The 17,622-nt window shown below is 45.1% G+C and overlaps 1 protein-coding gene across 3 annotated transcripts; it reads right to left on the bottom strand.

The window, feature by feature from the left end:
* Nucleotides 1-260: 260 nt before the first annotated feature.
* On the bottom strand, nt 261-16,633 carry LOC136569996 (pre-B-cell leukemia transcription factor 1-like). 3 transcript variants are annotated; one of them, XM_066570402.1, is made up of 9 exons: nt 16,371-16,633; nt 13,441-13,514; nt 11,325-11,662; nt 9,447-9,637; nt 6,409-6,544; nt 4,431-4,539; nt 2,205-2,296; nt 1,685-1,759; nt 261-1,093 (listed from the first exon to the last, which is right to left on the bottom strand). In XM_066570402.1, exons 1-9 carry the CDS (start codon nt 16,580-16,582, stop codon nt 1,022-1,024), a joined length of 1,299 nt encoding a protein of 432 aa, XP_066426499.1. In that variant the 5' UTR covers nt 16,583-16,633; the 3' UTR covers nt 261-1,021. The 3 variants fall into 3 exon arrangements, with proteins under 3 accessions (XP_066426499.1, XP_066426497.1, XP_066426498.1); XM_066570400.1 differs by having other exon boundaries at nt 11,325-12,696; nt 16,371-16,407; XM_066570401.1 differs by lacking the exon at nt 16,371-16,633 and having other exon boundaries at nt 11,325-13,052.
* Nucleotides 16,634-17,622: the final 989 nt, after the last annotated feature.

The following is a 17,622-nucleotide window of genomic DNA, read 5'->3' as shown; positions in this document are numbered from 1 at the left end:
CACCCCTCACGTCCTTCCCTCCATTTTCCTACCCCTCACGTCCTTCCCTCCATTTTCCCACCCCTCACGCTCTTCCCTCCATTTTCCCACCCCTCACACTCCTTCCGCCATTTTCCCACCCCTCACACTCCTTCCGCCATTTTCCCACCCCTCACGTCCTTCCCGCCATTTTCCTGCCCCTCACAAACATCGCACCCACAGAGCCCAAACGTGAGAGAAAAAAAATCAGGAGAAAATGGGGAAAAAAAAAGGAAAAAAAAAAGGCTTTGGAAATTTATTTTCTTGGATGAAATCTCACCTGAAAGGGGCGGACTCTGAGAACAGCACCAGAACGGCACAAACCCCCTCGAATTCCCATGGGGAAATCCCGTGGTTTGGCCATTTTGTGCTAAATTTGGGGTTTTTCATTTTATTTTTGCACTTTTTCCATCAGAAAAAGTGACGCTGTGGAATTTCCCGATATGAAATCCCTTGGAATGACACCAGTGGAAGGTCCGGCCTGCGAGCGACGTCCAGTGAGAAGTTTGGTGAAGCGACTTTTCCATTAATTCACTCAATTAATTAAGAAAAATTTCCTATAGAATTCTCTATAGAATTTCCTACAGAAATTCCCTATAGAAAATTCCAATACAGAGAACATCCAATTACAATAGGAGGGGTTTAACTCACCTAGAACCAAAATCCCAGCGTAAAAAAACAGACAAAAAATAAAATAAATCCATTTTTTTCCACTGTAAAACTGGAGAAAAACGCCAAGAGGTTTTTTTTTCCCCTTCTTCTTCAGGTTCTTTGTGTAAAATCCAAAGTTTTTCCTTAAAAAAATGGAATTTTCTGAGGCGAAGTGAAGTTATAAATAATTGAGAGGTAGAGGTGTGGCTGCCATCACAATCTATTGGCTCGTTCTGAGGTAATTCATTAATTGGAAGTCAATCATTCTATCGGCCCGGGATTAATTAGCGTTAATTGACCTCTGTCCTCTCAAAAAGGTCCTTGAATTAAAAATTAAAGAAGTTTGAATTCTTTAATTGGAGGCGTCGCTGCCCGGGTCGGTGATGGACGAGGGGGTGGCGGCGTCCGGCCAGCTGCCATTGGCCTGAGGGGAAAACATTATTAATTAATGAAATTAATGAATAATTAAAGAGTTAATGCATCCATTTTAAATTAATAAAGAAGAAAAGAAATATTCATAATGATAAAAAAATAAAATCTATAATATTTTAGAATCTTATTATTATATAACATTAAATTATAATATATAACATACCATATATAATATATGATATACCATATATAATATACCATATATAATATACCATATATAATATATAATATACAATATATAATATACCATATATAATATACCATATATAATATATATTACATATACTATGTAAAATATAATACTTTATATTTAAATCTCATTAAATTTATATAATAATTTGTATGCAAATATAATTTATCTGTATTATAATTATATATTAAATAGCAAATAATATTAAATATGCTAAAAACTCTAAAGATTTTCCAGCTTTTCCCCCCATCCCAACACCAGCTATATTGGAAGAAAGAAAAAAAAAATCAAAATAAAAAATGATAAAAAATTAAAATTAATTCAAAATTTAAAAAAATAAATTTAAAAAAATGGAATTTCTGGAGAATATTTAGGAATGAAATCCCCACTGACCTCGAGGGGCTGCGTGGAGAACAAAGAACGGCCCAGGAGGGGCTCCAGGCTCCCCGGCTGCTGCAGGAAACCCACCTGGAAATGGGGCAAAAATGGGCAAAAATGGGCAAAAAGCTCTGAAATGGGAATGGCCCAGTCAGAGTTTGCATGGCAGTAAAGGATTGGAGAATTGGGGAAGAAATAAAGGGAATTTGAATGGGAATTTGAATGGGAATTCTATGTGAAAATAGGGGAATTATGGGTTAAATAATGGGAATTTTAATGGGAATTTTAATGGGAATTTCAAGTGAAAATAGGGGAATTATGGGGTTAATAATGAGGATTTTAGTGGGAATTTTTTCCCATTTTTCCTCATTTTCAGTGCAGAAATTTGGATTTTTTTCCCATTTTTCCTCATTTTCCATAACAGAAATTTGGATTTTTCCCCATTTTCCATAACAGAAATTTGGATTTTGTCCCATTTTCCATAACAGAAATTTGGATTTTCCCCCATTTTCCCCATTTTTCCCCATTTCCTCACCTGCACACTGGGAGGGCTCTGGAAGGGGCCCAGGGGCTCCAGGCTCAGGAAAGGATCCCCAGAATTCTTCATCTTCAGGGACCCCGAGGAGGCTGAAAAACACCAAAAATGGACCCAAAATGACCCAAATTAAACCAGAATAGCAGCTCATTAATTAGCCCTGGGTTAATTGGGGCTTGGCCCCGCCCACCTGAGCTGGGGGAGGAGCCCTGGGAGCCCAAACGAACCCAAATAAATCAAAAACAAATCAAAAATAAACCCAAAATAACCCAAAAAACCCCCAAAAGAAACCCAAATAAACAAAAAAAAATTCCCACATAAACCCAAAATAACCCAATTAAAGAGCAATAGCAGCTCATTAATTAGCCCAGGGTTAATTGGGGTTTAGCCCCGCCCACCTGAGCAGGGGGAGGAGCCCTGAGAGCCAAAACGAACCCAAATAACCCCAAATAAATCAAAAATAAACCCCAAATAAACCAAAAATACCCCCTGAAATAAACCCAAAATACCCCAAATTAAAGAGCAATAGCAGCTCATTAATTATCTCTGGGTTAATTAAGATTTGGCCCCGCCCACCTGAGCAGGGGGAGGAGCCCTGGAAGCCCAAATGAACCCAAATAACCACAAAATAAACCAAAAAAACCCCAAAATACCCCAAATTAAAGAGCAATAGCAGCTCATTAATTATCTCTGGGTTAATTAAGATTTGGCCCCGCCCACCTGAGCAGGGGGAGGAGCCCTGGGAGCCCAAATGAACCCAAATAAACCCAAAAAAACCCAAATAAACAAAAAATCAACCAAAAAAACCCTGACATAAATCCAAAATAAACCCCAAATAACCCAAATTAAAGAGCAATAGCAACTCATTAATTATCTCTGGGTTAATTAAGATTTAGCCCCGCCCACCTGAGCAGGGGGAGGAGCCCTGGGAGCCCAAATAAACCCAAAATAAACCCAAATAAACAAAAAAACCACCAAAAAACCCCAAAATAACCCAAATTAAAGCGCAATCCCAATTCCCCCAGCACTCCCAGCAGCTCATTAATTAGCCCAGTGTTAATTAAGATTTAGCCCCGCCCATCTGAGCAGGGGGAGAAAAGGGAGGAGCCCTGGGAGCCAAAATGAACCCCAAAAACCCCAAAATTAACCCAAAATAAACCCAAATAAACCCAAAATAAAGATCAATACCAACTCCCCAGCACTCCCAGCAGCTCATTAATTAACCCAGTGTTATTAAAGAGCAATAGCAGCTCATTAATTATCTCTGGGTTAATTAAGATTTGGCCCCGCCCACCTGAGCCAGGGGAGGAAAGGGAGGAGGAGCCCTGGGAGCCCAAATGAACCCAAATAACCACAAAATAAACCAAAAAAACCCCCAAATAACCCAAATTAAAGAGCAATAGCAGCTCATTAATTAGCCCAGTGTTAATTGGGGCTTGGCCCCGCCCACCTGAGCAGGGGGAGGAGCCCTGGGAGCCCAAATGAACCCAAAATAAACCCAAATTAACCCAAAAAACCCCAAAATAACGAGCAATACCAACTCCCCATTGCTCCCAGCAGCTCATTAATTAACCCAGTGTTAATTAAGATTTAGCCCCGCCCACCTGAGCAGGGGAGGAAAGGGAGGAGGAGCCCTGGAAGCCAAAATGAACCCAAATAAACCCAAAATAAACCCAAAATAACTGAAATTAAAGAGGAAATGCAGCTCATTAATTATCTCTGGGTTAATTGGGGTTTGGCCCCGCCCACCTGAGCCGGGGGAGGAGCCCTGGGAGCCAAAATGAACCAAAAAAACCCCAAATAAACCCCAAATAAACTCCCAAAGCAACCAGAAATAAACCCCAAATAACCCAAATTAAAGAGCAATAGCAGCTCATTAATTATCTCTGGGTTAATTAAGATTTGGCCCCGCCCACCTGAGCAGGGGGAGGAGCCCTGGGAGCCCAAATGAACCCCCAAAAAAATCCAAATTAATCCAAATAAACCCCAAATTAAAGAGCCATAGCCACTCCCCATTGCTCCCAGCAGCTCATTAATTAACCCGGTGTTAATTGAGATTTGGCCCCGCCCACCTGAGCAGGGGGAGGAGCCCTGGGAGCCCAAACGAACCCAAATAAACCCAAAATAAACCCAAAAAACCCCAAATTAACGAGCAATAGCCACTCCCCATTGCTCCCCGCAGCTCATTAATTAACCCGGTGTTAATTGAGATTTAGCCCCGCCCACCGGAGCAGGGGGCGGGGCCCCGGCTGCCCCCGTAGGCCTGGGCCTCCTCCTGGAACCGCCCCATGTTCTTCTTGTAGCGGATGCGCTTGTTCCCGAACCAGTTGGAGACCTGGGAGGGGAAAAACCCCAAAATGGGGAGAAAATGGGGGAAAATGGGGATTTTGGGGGAGAAAATGGGGATTTTTGGGGTTCAAATGGCTTTTTTGGGGGGTTAAAATGGGATTTTTTGGGGTTAAAATGGGGTTTTCCTGGGTTAAAATGGGATTTTTTTGGGGTTAAAATGGGGTTTTCCTGGGTTAAAATGGGATTTTTTGGGGTTAAAATGGGGTTTTCCTGGGTTAAAATGGGATTTTTTTGGGGGTTAAAATGGGGTTTTCCTGGGTTAAAATGGGATTTTTCCTGCAGAATTTGGAAAATGGGCTGAGGGAAATGGGGAAATTAAAAATAAAATCCAAACTTTTTTTGTTAGGGGTAAAATTGGTACAAATTCGGGGAATTTGCAGCCAACTGATGGGAATGGCCCCAAAATCCCGGGAATTTTCCCAAACTCTCTGGATTTTCCCCCAAATCTGATGGATTTTCCCAAAATCCTGGGAATTTTCCCAAATCCGGTGAATTCTCCCCAAATCCCAGGAATTTGCCCCAAAATTCCATGAATTTTCCCAAAATCAGAGGAATTTCCTCCAAATGTGGATTCCTCCAAATTTTCCCAAAATCCCTGAAATTTTGCCCCAAAATTCCATCAATTTTCCCAAAATCCCAGGAATTTGCCCCAAAATCCTGGGAATTTTCCCCAAAATCCCAGGATTTCTCCCCAAAATTCCATGAATTTTCCCAAAATCCTGGGAATTTGCCCAAAACAACCCAGGAATTTGCCCCAAATCCCAGGAATTTTCTCAAACTCTGAGGAATTTCCCCCAGATCCGGTGAATTCGCCCCAAAATACCCAGGAATTCTCCCCCAAATCCCAGGAATTTTCCCAAACTCTTGAGGAATTTCCCCCAAAATCCTGGGAATTTGCCCAAAAGAACCCAGGAATTTCCCCCAAAATCTTGTGAATTTGCCCCCAAAATCCCAGGATTTCCCCCAAAATTCCATGAATTTCCCCCAAAATCCCGTGAATTTCCCCAAATCCCAGGAATTTTCCCAAAATCCTGGGAATTTGCCCAAAACAACCCAGGAATTTCCCCCAAATCCCAGGAATTTTCTCAAACTCTGAGGAATTTCCCCCAGATCTGGTGAATTCGCCCCAAAATCCTGGGAATTTGCCCAAAATACCCAGGAATTTCCCCCAAAATCCCAGGAATTCTCCCCCAAATCCCAGGAATTTTCCCAAACTCTTGAGGAATTTCCCCAAAATTCCATCAATTTCCCCCAAAATCCTGGGAATTTGCCCAAAAGAACCCAGGAATTTCCCCCAAAATCTTGTGAATTTGCCCCCAAAATCCCAGGATTTCCCCCCAAATCCCATCAATTTTCCCAAAATTCCATGAATTTCCCCCAAAATCCCGTGAATTTGCCCAAAATCTCGTGAATTTTCCCCAAACTCCCAGGATTTCACCCCAAATCCGGTGAATTTGCCCAAAATCCCAGGAATTTTCCCAAAATCGCAGGAATTTCCCCTCAAATTCCACAAATTTTCCCAAAATCCTGGGAATTTGCCCAAAAAACCCCAGGAATTTCCCCCAAAATCTTGTGAATTTGCCCCCAAAATCTCAGGATTTCCCCCCAAAATTCCATGAATTTCCCCCAAAATCCCGTGAATTTGCCCAAAATCCTGGGAATTTGCCCAAAATCCTGGGAATTTCCCCCAAAATCCCAGGATTTCTCCCCAAAATCCTGGGAATTTGCCCAAAAAAACCCAGGAATTTCCCCCAAAATCCCGTGAATTTCCCCCAAATCCCATGAATTTTCCCAAAATCCCAGGAATTTCCCCCAAATCCCGTGAATTTCCCCCAAAATCCCAGGATCCCCTCACCTGGCAGACGCTGAGGCCGCCCCTCCGCGCCAGCTCCTCCTTGGCCGCCTCGCTGGGGTAGGGGCAGCTCAGGTGGGAGTAGAAATATTCATTGAGGGCCTCGGTGGCCGCGCGGCTGAAATTGCGGCGCCTGCGCCTGGAAACGGGGGGAAAATAGAAAATATTGGGGGTTAAATGGGAAAAAATCCAATTATTGGTGAAATAAATCCATTTATTGGGAAATAAATCCAATTATTGGGTGAAATAAATCCATTTATTGGGAAAAAATCCAATTATTGGGTGAAATAAATCAAATTATTGGTGAAATAAATCCATTTATTGGGAAATTAATCAAATTATTGGGAAATAAATCAAATTATTGGGTGAAATAAATCAAATTATTGGGAAATAAATTATTGGGTGAAATAAATCAAATTATTGGGAAATAAATCCAATTATTGAGAAATAAATCCATGTATTTGGGTTAATTCATTAATCAATGAATTCAGAAATATTCATTGAGGGCCTCGGTGGCCGCGCGGCTGAAATTGCGGCGCCTGCGCCTGAACATGGAGAAAAAATCAAAATATTGGGAAAAAATCCAATTATTGGGGGTTCAATGGGGAAAAAATCCAATTATTGGTGAAATAAATCCAATTATTGGTGAAATAAATCCAATTATTGGTGAAATAAATCCAATTATTGGTGAAATAAATCCATTTATTGGGTGAAATAAATCAAATTACTGGGAAATAAATTATTGGGTGAAATAAATCAAATTATTGCAAAATATATCCAATTATTGGGAAATAAATCCAATTATTGGGGGTTAATTAATTAAGAAATGAATTCAGAAATATTCATTGAGGGCCTCGGTGGCCGCGCGGCTGAAATTGCGGCGCCTGCGCCTGGAAACGGGGGGAAAAATCAAAATATTGGGGGTTAATTTCAAATATTCATCAAAAATCCAAATTTTTCCCCCAAAACCCCATAATTTCAGGATTTTTCTCCCAAAATTCCCTCACCTGGTGTGGAGGAACCTGGACCTGAGCACCGTGAGGGCCTCACAGGAGCTCGGCTTGATCCAATCTTACCATGGATGATGTCCACCAAAAAATCCAAATTTTTCCATCAAAACTCCACATTTTTTACCAAAAATCCACATTTTTCTACTTTTGGATGGACTTTTCCCCAGAATTCCCTCACCTGGTGTGGAGAACCTGGACCTGAGCACCGTGAGGGCCTCACAGGGGCTCTGCTTGAGCTGAGCTTGACATGGATGACACCAACCCAAAAATATTCACATTTTTCACCAAAAATTCACATTTTTCCACCAAAATTCCACATTTTTCCACCAAAACCCCATAATTTGAGGATTTTTCTCCCAAAATTTGCTCACCTGGTGTGGAGGAACCTGGACCTGAGGGCCATGAGGGCCTCCCAGGAGCTCGGCTTGAGCTCAGCTTGACATGGACGACACCCACCAAAGAAATCCACATTTTTTCATCAAAAATTCACATTTTTCCTTCAAAAATCCAAATTTTTCCCCCAAAACCCCATAATTGGAGGATTTTTCTCCCAAAATTCCCTCACCTGGTGTGGAGGAACCTGGACCTGAGCACCGTGAGGGCCTCACAGGGGCTCTGCTTGAGCTGAGCTTACCATGGATGATGTCCACCAAAAAATCCAAATTTTTCCATCAAAATGTCACATTTTTACCAAAAATCCACATTTTTCTACTTTTGGATGAACTTTTCCCCAAAATTCCCTCACCTGGTGTGGAGAACCTGGACCTGAGCACCATGAGGGCCTCGCAGGGGCTCTGCTTGAGCTGAGCTTGACATGGATGACACCAACCCAAAAATATTCACATTTTTCCACCAAAAATTCACATTTTCCTTCAAAAATCCAAATTTTTCCCCCAAAACCCCATAATTTGAGGATTTTTCTCCCAAAATTCCCTCACCTGGTGTGGAGAACCTGGACCTGAGCACCATGAGGGCCTCGCAGGGGCTCTGCTTGAGCTGAGCTTGACATGGATGACACCAACCCAAAAATATTCACATTTTTCACCAAAAATTCACATTTTTCCACCAAAATTCCACATTTTTCCACCAAAACCCCATAATTTGAGGATTTTTCTCCCAAAATTTGCTCACCTGGTGTGGAGGAACCTGGACCTGAGGGCCATGAGGGCCTCACAGGAGCTCGGCTTGAGCTCAGCTTGACATGGACGACACCCACCAAAGAAATCCACATTTTTCCACCAAAAATTCACATTTTCCTTCAAAAATCCAAATTTTTCCCCCAAAACCCCATAATTGGAGGATTTTTCTCCCAAAATTCCCTCACCTGGTGTGGAGAACCTGGACCTGAGCACCGTGAGGGCCTCGCAGGAGCTCTGCTTGAGCTGAGCTTACCATGGTTGATGTCCACCAAAAAATCCAAATTTTTCCATCAAAATGTCACATTTTTACCAAAAATCCACATTTTTCTACTTTTGGATGAACTTTTCCCCAAAATTCCCTCACCTGGTGTGGAGAACCTGGACCTGAGCACCATGAGGGCCTCACAGGGGCTCTGCTTGAGCTGAGCTTGACATGGATGACACCAACCCAAAAATATTCACATTTTTCCACCAAAAATTCACATTTTTCCACCAAAAATCCAAATTTTTCCCCCAAAACCCCATAATTGGAGGATTTTTCTCCCAAAATTCCCTCACCTGGTGTGGAGAACCTGGACCTGAGCACCGTGAGGGCCTCACAGGGGCTCTGCTTGAGCTGAGCTTACCATGGTTGATGTCCACCAAAAAAATCCAAATTTTTCACCAAAACTCCGGATTTTTCCCCCAAATCTCCACATTTTTCCACCAAAACTTCACCATTGGAGGAACTTTTTCCCAGAATTCCCTCACCTGGTGTGGCCAAACCTGGACCTGAGCACCATGAGGGCCTCCCAGGAGCTCTGCTTGATCCGATCTTACCATGGTTGACGCCCACCAAAAATCTCCACATTTTTGACCAAAACTCCGGATTTTTCCCCCAAAATTGGCTCACCTGGCGTCGAGGAAGCGGGACCTGAGCACCATGAGGGCCTCGCAGGTGCTCTGCTTGAGCTGCAGCTGGATGGAGCTGAACTTGCCCTGGATGGTGCCCACCATGCTCTGCATCTCGCGGGCGCCGATCGGGCGCGTGCGGCTCTGCTCCCGCAGCAGCGACAGCACGTGGGCCGTGAACTCGGAGCACGCCTGGAAAATGGGGGGAAAATGGGAAAAAATGGGGGAAAATGGGAAAAAATGGGGGAAAATGGGAAAAAATGGGGGAAAATGGGAAAAAATTGGGAAAAAATGGGGGAAAAGGGGGGGAAAATGGGAAAAAATGGGGGAAAATGGGAAAAAATGGGGGAAAATGGGAAAAAATGGGGGAAAATGGGAAAAAATTGGGAAAAAATGGGGGAAAAAGGGGGGAAAATGGGAAAAAATTGGGAAAAATGGGAAAAAATGGGGGAAAATGGGAAAAAATGGGGGGAAAATGGGAAAAAAGGGGGAAAATGGGAAAAAATTGGGAAATTTAGGGGGGAAAATGGGGGGGAATGGGGGGAAATGGGGGGAAATTGGGGAAAATGGGGGATTTAGGGGGGAAATGGTGGGAAAATGGGGGGGAAATGGGGAAAAATGGGAAATTTAGGGGGAAAATGGGAAATTTGGGGGAAATGGGGGGAAAATGGGGGAAAAATGGGAAATTTAGGGGGAAATGGGTGGGGGAAATGGGGGATTTAGAGGGCAAAATGGGGAAATGGGGGGGAAATGGGGAAAAATGGGGGAATGGGGGAAAATGGGGGAAATGGGGAATAATTGGGAAATTAAGGGGGAAAAATGGGGGAATGGGGGAAAATGGGGGAAATGGAGAAAAATGGGAGGAGATGGGGGAAAATGGGGGATTTAGGAGGGAAATGGGGGAGGAAATGGGGGAAAATTGGGAAAAATGGTGGAAAATATGGGGGGGAAAATGCAAGGGAAAAAATGGGAAAAATATGGGGAGAAAATGGTGGGAAATGGGTTTAAAATGGGGGGAAAATGGGTGGGGAAATGGGGAAAAGATGAGGGATTTAGGGGGGAAAATGGGGGATTTTTCCCTTAATCCCCTTTAATTTTTTCTTTCATTCCGTTGAATTTTTCCTTTAATTCCTCTGGATTTTCCTCTTAATCTCATTTAATTTTCCCTTTATTTTCCCCTTTAATCCCTGTTAACTCCCAACCACCAAACTCCATCAAAGCCCAAACTCCCAACCCCTCCCACCACCAAAACCCCCAAAAAGACCCCAAAATTCTCTTGAATTTTTTTTCCTTAAATTCCCTTGGATTTTTCCTTTAATCCCCTTTCATTTTTCCTTTAATTCCCTTGGCTCTTCCTCTTAATCCTGTTTATTTTTTCCTTTTATCCCCTTAATTTTTTCCTTAATCTCCTTTAATTTTTCCCTTTAATTCCCCCCTTAATCCCCCTTTCATTTCCCCTTTCATTTCCTTGGATCTTCCGCTTAATCCCGTTTATCTTTTCCTTTAATCCCCTTAATTTTTCCTTAATCTCCTTTCATTTCCCTCTTAATCCGCTTTCATTTCCCCCTTAATCCCCCTTCATTTCCCCTTTCATTTCCCCTTTAATTTCCTCAGATTTTTCCTTTAATTCCCTTAGATCTTCCTCTTTATCCCGTTTATCTTTTCCTTTAATCCCCTTAATTCTTTCCTTAATCTCCTTTCATTTCCCCCTTAATCCCCTTTCATTTCCCTTTAATTTCCCCTTCAATCCCCCTTTAACTCCCCACCACCAAACCCCGCACCCCCTTCCCCAAACCCCCCACCAAAACCCAATAAAAAAAAAACAAATTTCCCCCAAAATCCCCCCCAAAAAAACCCCAAATTTCCCCTCTGGGATCACCTGCTCGTACTTGTCCAGCTCGGCGTGGAAGATGTGCCGGATCTGGGCCAGCTTGGCCCGGTAATCCGAGTGCTCCGCCCCGGCCTCCACACCCACATTCCCGGCTCCTTCTCCCAGTTTTCCGGCTTCCTCTGCCATCTTTGCGGGTTCCTCTGGGATTTCGGGGGGTTCCTGTGCCGTTCTGGGGGGTTCCTGTGCCGTTTTTGAGGGTTCTTGTGCCGTTTTTTGGGGTTTTTGGCGGGGAGCGGCGGCCACGCCCTCAGCCCTCAGCATGTTGTCCAGGCGCAGCAGCTGCGCGTCAGGAGGCTCCTCCTCCGGAGGGGCCCGCACCGTCAGGGCTGAGGGGAAAACGGGGAAAATGAGGGAAAACGTGAGGGAAAACATGAGGGAAAACATGAGGGGAAAACATGAGGGGAAAACATGAGGGGAAAACATGAGGGGAAAACATGAGGGGAAAATGAGGGAAAACATGAGGGAAAACATGAGGGGAAAACATGAGGGGAAAACATGAGGGGAAAACATGAGGGGAAAACATGAGGGGAAAACATGAGGGGAAAATGAGGGAAAACATGAGGGGAAAAAGAGGAAAAGATGAGGGGAAAACATGAGGGGAAAACGGGGAAAATGAGGGAAAACATGAGGGGAAAACATGAGGGGAAATGGGGAGGAAATGAGGGGAAAACATGAGGGGAAAACGGGAAAAACATGAGGGAAAAACATGAGGGGAAATGGGAAGGAAATGAGGGGAAAACGGGGAAAACATGAGGGGAAAAATGGGAAAACGTGAGGGGAAAACGGGGAAAAGATGAGGGAGAAAACGGGGAAAACATGAGGGGAAAACATGAGGGGAAATGGGGAGGAAATGAGGGGAAAATGGGGAAAACATGAGGGGAAAAATGGGAAAACGGGGAAAATGAGGGAAAACATGAGGGGAAAACATGAGGGGAAATGGGGAGGAAATGAGGGGAAAACATGAGGGGAAAACGGGAAAAACATGAGGGGAAAATGGGAAAACATGAGGGGAAAACGGGGAAAAGATGAGGGGGAAAACGGGGAAAACATGAGGGGAAAACATGAGGGGAAATGGGGAGGAAATGAGGGGAAAATGGGGAAAACATGAGGGGAAAAATGGGAAAACGTGAGGGGAAAACATGAGGGGAAAAAGGGGAAAACATGAGGGGAAAATGTGAGGGGAAAGCATGAGGGGAAATGGGGAGGAAATGAGGAAAAAATGGGAAAAACAAGGGGGAAAAATGAAGGGAAATGGGGAGGAAATGAGGAAAAAATGAGGGGAAATTGGGGGAAAATGAGGGGGTAAAGGGGAAAAAATTAGGGGAAATGGGGGAAAATTGGGAAGAAAATGAGGGGAAAACTGAAGGGAAAATGAGGGGAAATGGGGGGAAAATCAGGAAAATGGGAAAAATGGGGAAAGAAGAGGAAAAAATGAGGGGGAAAATGAGGAAGAAACAGAAAAAAATGAGGGGAAATGGGGAAGGGGGAAAATGGGGAAAATTGAGGGGAAAATGGGGAAGAAAAGGGGGGAAGGGGGGAAGATGGGAAAAAAATGAGGGAAAATGGGGGGGGAATCAGGGGAAATTAGGAAAAAACGGGGAAAAATTAAGGGAAATAGGAAAGAAAATGAGGGAAAACGGAGGGAAAAAGAGGATGTGTCATTAACAGTGGTTTTGGCAAGAAAATTTGAGATTTTCTCATTTCATGCAGGTGTCCCTGTTCAGTAAAAGTAGAGAGAGAGGGGGAAAATAATGAAAGAAATGAGGAGAAATGAAAGAAAAAATATGGAGTTTCCTGATTTTTTTCTCATTTTTCTGGGAAAAATCTGGAAATTTCTGGATTGGTAGAGAAAAAATTGGGAATTTCCTAAAAAAGCTCCCAAATCCTGGAATTTCCCCATAAAACAACCCCCAAATTTCCGTTTTCTCCCGTAAAAAAAAAATCCAAAAAACTCAAATTTCAACCTAAAAATTCTTTTTAAAAAGAAAAAACTTTTAATGGAGAATCTGTGAAGGAAAATGGGGATAAAGTGGAATGGAGGGGTAATTGAGGAGAAAAAGTGGGATTTAAGGGAAAAATTGGAATAAAAAAGAGGAATCCAGACCTGTTTTTTCCTTGATTTCACAGAGGACGCTGAACAGGGCCGGCTTCATCCTGTGGCAGTTCAGGGCGTGTTTCCTGCAAAAAACATGGAAAAAAACCAAATTGGGGTCACGTCATGGGAAGAGCAGGTGACTGAGGAAAATCCTGGGAAAAAAAATGCGAATTTTGGTTTTTTTTTTTTATTAATCTCATATTTATGTAAGGAAAATTTGCAATTTTCCAGAATTTTGGGGATAAATTACACAAAAAACATCGGGGGAAATCCACTGGATGCAAAATCCACGACAAAAATCTCTTTTTCTGCTGCTTTTGAGCCCTTTTTCCAGTCAGAAAAATCTATTTATAGGTGAATTCCATGGATTTTTTTAATATATATTCCCAAAATTCCCCTGTTTTCCAGGGGCTTCAGGCTGAAATTCCACCGCGAAAAATCCTCTGTGGAAATCCCCTCAAAGTACCTTTTTTTCCCCTGCTTTTGAGCCCTTTTTCCCCTCAGAAAAGCCATAAAAATCCACTTTTCTCTCGTTTTCCCAGCAAATCCCGATTTTCCCGCCCTGCGGACCTCCCCAATCCGGGCTCCCCATCAGCCCCGCCCCAAATCCTGGGATTTCCCCTCAAATCCTTGGAATTTTTCCCTCAGAACCTCGCGGGTTTTGTCCCAAAAATTCGGGATTTTGCATTAAAAAAAAAAAGGGCGGGAAGAAAAAAACCCCAAAACCCGGAGCCGCGTCCGGAGAACAAAGGCGGCTCCGATCCCATTGTCCTCAAAAAAAACGGGAATGTGAGGAAAAAATCTCACCAAAACCCCCCCATTTTGGGGCTAAAACCTCCGATTTAGGTCCCCGAAGGCAGCGCCGGTTAATTAAGTAATTAATAATTATTTAGTAATTAATTATTCATTATTAAGTCCCGCCCAGCTCCTCCCTGCCGGGTCCACTTCCCGCTCCAAACTGGGAGCTTGGATCTTAAAAATTCCCAATTTGGGACTTTCCAAGGGCTTGGGAACCCCCCCGAAATTTGCATATTTAATAGGAAATGAATAATTAATCCCTAATTAATGGGTAGAGATGCCTCAAATCCAACAAACTTCGCAGCCAGGGGGTGAAAAAAGGTGGATTTTCCATGAAAAACGTTGGAAAACTGGGAAGCAGATTGGGGGTTTGGGTTAATACTGAAAGGATATGGGTTAAAAAAAGCTCATTCCTCAATTTGTGGGAATTAAAACTCCCGACAAACTCAAAATTATCCCGAATATCCCCACATTCTCCTCAGTATTCCATGAAACCCAAATTTAAGGAATCCCTACAGGAGCTGCATGTGGGGAATGCCCAAAACAAAGGCCAAAAAGGGAATTTTGGAGGGAAAATTGACAATTCCGTCCCAAGAATAACCCAAAAAATTACTCTAGTTCCAAATTTTGAGGGAAAACTCCTCCTGAAATTGCGAATAATCCACGGAAACAGCCGGAATTTGGGGCTGCCGCACCCAAAAGGGGCCAAATTTTGGGGCGAGATAAGGAAAAAAAGGGACTTTTATCAGCGCCGCGAATAGCGACCACTCCCAGCTCCCCAAAAGCCGCGGGAATGAGGGAAAACACCCCCAAAAAAGCCCTATTTTTGTAAGATTTGAGGCCTTTCCCTCCCGGAGCAGCAGCTAATGAGGCGTTAATTACCCTCAGTTAATGAAGGAACTCAGAACCCGCCAAAATCCTGGGATTCTGCTCATTCCCAGCGCCGGTTTTCCCAAAAATTCAGGAATTCCTGGGGGTGGATGGAGGGTTTATTCCAAATTATCCCGCCCAGGCCCCAAACAGCTCCACTTTTCCCATTTCTGGAGTTTTTTGCCCCATTTCCAGTGGGGTTTTTCCAATTCCCAGTGGGATTTCCCCCATTCCTGGAGATTTTCCCTCATTCCCAGTGGGGTTTTTCCCATTCCTGGGATTTTCCCCCATTCTCAGTGGGATTTCCCCCATTCCTGAGGGTTTTCTCTCATTCCTAGTGGATTTTTTTCCCATTCCCGGGTTTTTTTTCCTCTTCTTCAGCAGTTTTGCCCCATCATCCTCAGCCGGATTTTCCCCATTCTCTTGGGTTTTCCCCAGTTCCAATGAGTTTTCCCCCATTCCCAGTGGGGGTTTCCCACATGCCCTGTGATTTTTGTCCCATTCCTGGGGTTTTTTTTTTCCACATTTCCGAGGGGTTTTCACTATTCCCAGCAGTTCTGCCTGGGATTGTCCTGCCTGACCCCACTGGGAATGGGGCAAAACCCCAGGAATTGGAGAAATCCTACAGGGAATGGGGTAAAATCCCCAAGAATGGGGAAAATCCCACTGAGAATGGGGCAGAACCAGCTGGGAATGGGAACAAACTTGATGGGAACTGGAGAAAATCCACTAGAAATGGAGAAAAAAACCACTGGGAATGGGGGAAAACCCCCAGGATTGGGGGAAAAACCTCACTGGGAATGGGACAAAACTATAGGGAATGGGGAAAATTCAGCGGAAATGGCAAAAACCCACTCGGAATGGGGGAAAAGCAGCTGGAAATGGGGCAAAAATAGTGGGAACAGGGCAAAACCCACTGGAAATGGGACTAAACCAATGGAAATGGCCCCCGGCAATGGGGCAAAGCTGCTGGGAACGGGGCAAAACCTCCGGGAATGGGGTAAAAGCACCCAGTAATGGGACAAAACCCTGTGGGAATGGGGCAAATGCCCGTAAATTGCCCCCAGAGCGGGAAGAACGCACGGGAGCATCAGCCGGGACGCGGGGCCCTGAACGGAGCGGGAAAGCCGCGAATAGCGGGGAAGTTTCCTCCTCAAACCCCTCCCTCAGCGTCCCCTCAGTGTCCCCTCGGTGTCCCCGCGGTGGCCCCGCGCTGAGTCACGGCCGTGCCGGTGTCCCCGGTCCCCGTGGCCGCTGTCCCCTCGCCGTACCTGGCCTGGGCCTCATCCAAGCTCTGGTCGGTGATGGCCATGATCTGCTGCAGGACATCGCCGGCGTCGTGCTGCGGTGGCCCCGCTGCCGGCCCTGAGGGCGGCCCTGAGGGCGGCGGGTCCCCGCTGCTGGCGGCGGCAGCGGGGGGAGGTGCTGGCGGAAGAGACCCCGGCAGGGCCACCCCGGGCATCAACCGCGGCGCGGCCTCCATGGGCGGGCCTGGAGCCGCGGGCCCGGCGCGACACAGCGCGACAGGGCGCGACAAATCGCGACAGGAGCCGCGCCGAGCCGGCGGCCACAGAAACACCCCCCCCGGCCCCCCCCGCGCTGCCGCCGTTGTGGTCACGCCCAGCCCTGGCCACGCCCCTCCCACCGCGCCCACAGGAGGCCACGCCCCTTTCATGAGGGGACGCCCTTCCCGCCTCTGCGCTTGGCCACGCCCCTTTCATGAGGGGACGCCCTTCCCGCCATGCTGTGACCACGCCCCCGCCCTGACCACGCCCCTTCTGCCACTTTTGCAGATCCCGCCCAATTTTGGTCACGCCCTCACCTTGGCCGCGCCCCCAGAGCCGCCATTTCCGCCCTCTCGACCCCACCCACAACGTAATGACGTCTCCATGGTAACAATTATCACGCCCACTTTCATTTGGCCACGCCCCTTCCATAAGCCCCACCCCCTTAGATCCCGATTTCTCCTGATTTTTCCCTTTTTCCATCCAGAAATTTGGGAATTTTTTAATGCTCACAGCCCCGTTTTGGGTCATTTTGATGCTTTCGGGTTGAATCCAAACAAAGCAGAGCTTTGATCCCATTTTGGGGATAAAAATAGTGGGAAAAATGAAGGAATGAAAGGAAAAATAAAGGAATTAAAGGGAAAAATCTCTGGTTCCACCCCAAGGATCCCTGGGAATTCCCAGAACTTGCATGGAGAAGTTTTCCAGGATCAGGGAAAAAAAGAGGGGGAAATTTGGCTTTTACTCAGCAATCCCAAATCCTGGGATTTATGGAATTTTCAGGGGAAAATTCTGTACTCACAATTCCCAAATCCTGAAAGATTCCAGGGAAAATCCCGCCCTCAAAATTCCCAAATCCTGCCCTCACAATTCCCAAATTCTGGGGGGGGGGGGGGGGGGGTTTCTGAGCCTTTTCCAGCAAAATTTCTGCCCTCACCAATTCCCAAATCCCGCCCTCAGAATTCCCAAATTCCTCCCTCACAATTCCCAAATTCTGCCCTCAGAATTCCCAAATCCC

Source organism: Molothrus aeneus, unplaced genomic scaffold (genome assembly GCF_037042795.1).
Source record: "Molothrus aeneus isolate 106 unplaced genomic scaffold, BPBGC_Maene_1.0 scaffold_30, whole genome shotgun sequence".
NCBI lineage: Eukaryota > Metazoa > Chordata > Aves > Passeriformes > Icteridae > Molothrus > Molothrus aeneus.
This window is presented reverse-complemented; position numbering and strand designations above follow the sequence as displayed.